This window comes from Monopterus albus, unplaced genomic scaffold, assembly GCF_001952655.1.
Source record: "Monopterus albus unplaced genomic scaffold, M_albus_1.0 scaffold160.1, whole genome shotgun sequence".
Taxonomy (NCBI): Eukaryota; Metazoa; Chordata; class Actinopteri; order Synbranchiformes; family Synbranchidae; genus Monopterus; species Monopterus albus.
Genome location: NW_018128040.1, coordinates 710,419 through 715,802, shown reverse-complemented (window position 1 = coordinate 715,802; position 5,384 = coordinate 710,419). Strand labels below are relative to the sequence as shown.

The window sequence follows — 5,384 nt, the reverse complement described above, 5'->3', positions numbered from 1 at the left end:
TTGCTCATTTTTCTCAGAGATTTGTTTTGCAGCCTTATCTACAGTGCATTAGTTCATATTTACTTACTGTAGCAACCAGCTGTCTCTTTTAGGGCTCAATCATCCGAGCTATTATACTGGTGAATCCCCACAATCCTCTGGCTGAGATCTACACCTTGAAGGAGATGATTGCCTTCTTGGAGTTTGCCAAAAGGTATGTTTGCTCACTCTTATCTCACACTGTGGCCTGACATCATAATCCTCCCGGTCTGCATTCCTGTGGCTCCTTTAAGCACACTGGCAATTTACTGAATACAATTCCTTGTGCGATGTCTTTTATTTTACAGCTGAGAGCTTTGTCCCCGTGTGTGGAATATCAAGTGCTCTTGATGGAGTTTTATCACCTCTCTTAACCATCTGCATATTGTCAAGCACAGCCATGTGCCAAGGAGTCTCCTGCATCATCTATTGTTTTCTAAATGATCTTGCCAAAGTAATTCCCTCCATAGAAACCTTGCAGGCGCTGAGCTGTTGTAACCATAAACCACAGTGCTTTTACACTGACATGGGATGTCGAAGGACCCATTTTACATTTATGTAGCATTTTCTTTGCTGTAAACAATCATTAACAATATAAAACCAAGGTTTATTAATGTTGCACTGTATATACTCATACTGCCTTTCTCTCCACCATTTCCTGCTTCAGAAATGAGCTCCACGCTATCGTAGATGAGTTGTACATGCTGACGGTATTTGATGAATCTGTCACCTTTGACAGTGTCCTCAGTGTAGACAGGTACTGCATGACCTCTGCACGGTTACACTATTGGACTCTTAATCATCATAATTGCGTCTGTAGACAGCCTCTTAACTGCTGATGTCCCCTTATTTCAGCTTGCCTGACCCACAGAGGACGCATGTAATGTGGGGGCTGAGTAAAGTATGTATTGTGCTGAGTTCTATGAGTGTGGGACTGAGATTTTGTTTCTCCTGCTGACAGTACAGCTTTTCTTCAGTGGATATTTGCTTTCACAGCTCTTTCTAATTTACTTCTTCTTGTCCCTTCTAGGACTTTGCGATGGCAGGAATGAGAATAGGCACTCTGTATACCGAGAACAGAGACGTCGTGGAGGCTATGGCCCAGCTGGGCGCATTTCACAGCATTTCTGGAACCACCCAGTACCAGGTAGCACAGCTGCTTAAGGACAGAGGTATGGATCAAAGCTTCGCATATCCTTTTGAAAACGCACTGCAGTAATCACACAACTGGAAAAATATCTGCCTACTTTTGGTAAAAACAAGTCAAAATTCAACCAGTGTCAGCTGGGATAGGCTCCAGCCCCCCCACGACCCTATTCAGGAATAAGCGGTATAGATAACGGATTGGTGGGTTTCAGTTTCCTCTGACAGGATGCAGCATGGTGCTCTGCTGCACATCATGCACTTACCTCTTACCACCTCACATTCTTATGTTGTAGAGTGGATCAGCGAGACATTTCTGCCAGAGAACAGAAGCAGACTGAAAGCTGCTCACGGCTACCTGACGGGACAGTTCCAGAGCATGGGTATCCCTTACCTGGACAGGCCTGCAGCACTGTTTGTGTGGGCTGACCTCAGAAAGGTGAGGAGACCACACTCAGCTCAGGATATTAGGGCTGTTGATTCAGTTTTAACTTGCTAATTGAAATGCAGATAACACAGTCATGTAGTTCTCTTGAAATTAAAGGCCCACAGGGTAATTTCTTGAAAACAGTGTGTTCATTCCTGTAGGCTTGATGTGTCACTTCTCTCCGTCTGTTTTGGTAGTACCTCAGAGAGCCGTCGTTTGAGGAGGAGCTGTCTCTGTGTAAGAGTTTCCTCAGACACAAGGTGGTGTTAAGCGGCGGTTATGCCTTCTCCTGCTCCGTGCCTGGCTGGTTCCGCATTGTCTTCGCAAGCCCACAGCACCACCTTCATCTTGGTCAGTTTGTAGTGTATAATATACTCTGCTTAATGATTTGAACTTTTTTATGCCCATTCAATTATTTCGCTACACTCTGTCCTAAATTACTTGTGTTATTCCAGCCCATTGCCTGCTTTGTCTCTTAAATTAACTATTGATTGGATAATAGTTGCTGACTTGTTCTGTTAATGTTTTGTTTTCATTTCAGCCCTGAAGCGAATCAGAGAGGCTTTGAAAGAAATTGAAGAAAAAAACGTCAGCCCCGATTCACACTCTATCAACGAATCCAGTGAGGAAAGCAAAAAGTCAGTGAAAGAGGACAGTGCAGATTCAGACAACGCTGCGATTGTCAATTCAACATCATCACCCCAGAGCAAGTCATCAGACCAGCTGATGGAGAAGGATAGCCCTGTTCCTGACACAGACTCGCTGGCCACTGAGGAGTTTGTGCTGCTGGACTGCCAAGCATCTAAGCCTGCAGAAAGTCTTGGCTCTCTGATTGGTACTCTCAGGCACCAAATCCACTCTTCTGATTGGCTGGAGAAAAACACTCCAGAGCTGTCTGCAGAGGAAGACCCAGAGATTCTTGATGTATTCAAGGACCTGCTGCAAAGAGCCAGAAAGTAAGCTTAGGATAAACAGACATGAATGTAGCTGCCAAATTTCAAGAGCCAGTACTTAAGCATCCTTCTTGTTCCCTGCGTTTATGGCGAAAAGCTCGACACAAACACCTGACTCAAGGTCAAATCTGATGCCTGTTTCTGAGGAGGGAAGAAGAAACATTAGCCAGTAACGCAGGCAAGGTCAGGATGGAGGAACAGAACATTGTCTGCATCTTGAGGCCTTACTTTTAAGCTGTTAGAAAAGATGGGATTGCCAAAATTAGTCACATGCTTAAATATTGTAAGTCTCTTAATCTTAACTGCACACTTTTATTTTTTGATCATATGCACTTTATTATATCAAAATGCATTGTACTTTCTGTAAAGTTAATTATCTGTGAATTAAAGAATTCATATGTCTTTATCTTATTATAATCTTTCATTTTGAGTCTCTGTGAGCCTGAATTGGCTCGTGATTAAAGTCTCCAATTTAGGGTTTATATGTTTTGATTCTAAGATAACTAGTATCTAATTTTGTGCGATAGATGATCTAAAGGCATTTTAGCATGATATATTTTGAAACTTGCTTTTTGGTGGTCTGTGGGTGCTGTCCCGCTGAAACAAAGGAAAGCAGAAGGGGTGGTAGTTATGTGACGAAGAGGAGAGACCTGAGGTTGATGTCGCCACCAGCTGCAACGCATTGTGCATGACTGTGAGAAAATGAGAGTGGGATTTCCTTAAGTGTTTTGCCATGTATAACAACCCACAGACACCCCCTACAGTTTCTGCATTTGACATAAATGTCGGAGTGGCATTTTGCTGTTGCAGCATATCGCTCATGTTTCAAATAATTTTTATACTTTTTAGCTTCCTTTATGATTTTCTCTTTGTTCCTTGTTTGCTAATATCAGCCAAATAAATGTCCTGAAATCACTGAATTGCTGTTTTTGGTACTTTCACTTTCTCTACAGTTGGCGAGTTACATTGGCGATGTCATGGGGGAATTTAACCGCCAGCTGGGGGAGTTTCCGTTGCAGCAGAGGCGGAGTAATACTGAAGAGTTTGATCTACGAGTTAGGGCTTGTGGTCATGAGCAGTAATGTACCAGGGTGTTGAGAGCGTTTGTATAGTAGTAATTGTCCTGAAGTAAACACTAAGTAAACCATGCTTTAAAACGTTATTCGATTTTTATACAGACCAACCAGCCTTCTTTTTGGCAGCTTTTTCCCCCTCAATGACAACAAAGGTAAGTGTACCTTTAATTATAATTTTACATTGTTACAGATGATGTATATGACCAAAATGACAAGCTATGCTTTTTGACAGATCTATTTGCTGTTACTCGACTTCAGCACACTAATTATTCATGTCTTCTCCCTTGTGTTGTCTGTTTTCTCTGGCTCTTGCTTTTTTCAGTCCTGTAAAAATATGAGGTTTCTGGAGTTGGAGGATGCCACCAGTCGCTTCAGGTTTGCTCATTCCTGTGTGGGGTTGGCAGGTTGCCTGTGTGTGTGCTACGCGGTCTGTACACCGTTCTGGCTGAAGGAGAAGGGACTCTGGGCAGAGTGGAATAACACCAAAAGTGACCAGCCAAATCATAAAGATCCTACTGTCTTCAGTGGTGAGCAACCAGCCACTCTGCTCTTTAACATTTCTCTGGCTGTTACTCTCAGTTATTGTAGGTTAAAGGTTTGACAGACAATGTGTTGAATAAAATGAGTTGGGAAGGGCAGCATATTAACTGAGGCATAGCTATATCTCTGTTGTGCTGTGTTGATGAGGCACTGGTTATGCAAGAGTTTAGCCCTAGGGCGACTTATGTTACACCTCTGAATCTCTAGAGGAGTTCAATATCAGGGAGAACATTAAAAAAAAGAAACGCTGGGTTGCAGAAGGCCTTCTCAGCAGCAGTGGGCGAGTTTGATCTTGCTCTTATGTATATCAGAGAAGTGCCTTCTTTTTATCTGGTAAGTCTCTGAACATAGTGAACATCTTGATCAGCTGAAACCTGGTCTTTGTCAGTTAACTAAATCTTGTTTCTTGTCATTGTTAACAAAGAAAAAACCAGGTCCCTGTCAGTTAGTTTTATTCCACAAATATATATTTGTTATGTGAACACACTTTAGGAGTGAGTATAGTGTGACTCTTCTGCCTTCAATAAAGACTAAAGACAGCTGTTCTTTCAAGTTTCCAAAAGGAAGGTAACAAGACTGGAATAATAAAATCCAATAAATCCAGTGATAGTAATTATAAGTTAGAAAATATAGAATTAGCAGAACCAAAGACAAGAGTTGCACCAAAGGTACTGAAAATTATTGTAACAGAAATACCAAATTAACAAATACCTGTACCTACAAATAACACACCAGTGAGGTCATTTGGGGAGTAGATTAAAGTTGTCATTGTTTGTTTGATCACAAGTAGTTGACAACATGGTGGGTGTTACAGTGTCCTTTTTACTGTTACGAATGGAAACCAAATGTTGGTTATTGTCAGAAAGTCCCTTGTCAATGTTTGTTTTACTTCAATGTGTCATATTTTATTATTCAAAAACACTCAGAATGGATCTGACATAAGTGTGAGATTGGCTTTTTAGAGAGCCACTGAAAAAGTACACAAACTATTGATAGGAAGATGGGAAAGTTTCTGTACTGTGGCCCCAGGTTTCACTTATAGCCAGGTTCATGCTGAGGGCATCCACAGGAGTGTGTCATCACTTCATGTTTCTTTCTTCATGTTGACTCCTTATATTAGAAACATAATCCAAGTATGGCATTATACAGTGAATATCAGTCTAGTTTACCTGCTATCTATACAGTGAATCTATTGTGTGTCTTCCAGCCCTGGAAGTAGAAAGAGTG

The 5,384-nt window shown here is 41.6% G+C and overlaps 1 protein-coding gene across 2 annotated transcripts in view; it reads left to right on the top strand.

Annotated features, from left to right (window-relative positions):
- The window catches only part of accs (1-aminocyclopropane-1-carboxylate synthase homolog (Arabidopsis)(non-functional)), a 10,193-nt gene extending 6,732 nt beyond the window's left edge, over positions 1-3,461 (top strand). For both annotated transcript variants that reach the window (XM_020615232.1, XM_020615231.1), the window contains exons 9-15: positions 93-193; positions 686-775; positions 874-919; positions 1,049-1,190; positions 1,458-1,600; positions 1,786-1,939; positions 2,130-3,461. In XM_020615232.1, the coding sequence (XP_020470888.1) occupies positions 93-193; positions 686-775; positions 874-919; positions 1,049-1,190; positions 1,458-1,600; positions 1,786-1,939; positions 2,130-2,548 (1,095 nt within the window). In that variant the 3' untranslated portion in view covers positions 2,549-3,461. The remainder of the gene's footprint in view (positions 1-92; positions 194-685; positions 776-873; positions 920-1,048; positions 1,191-1,457; positions 1,601-1,785; positions 1,940-2,129) is intronic.
- Positions 3,462-5,384: the final 1,923 nt, after the last annotated feature.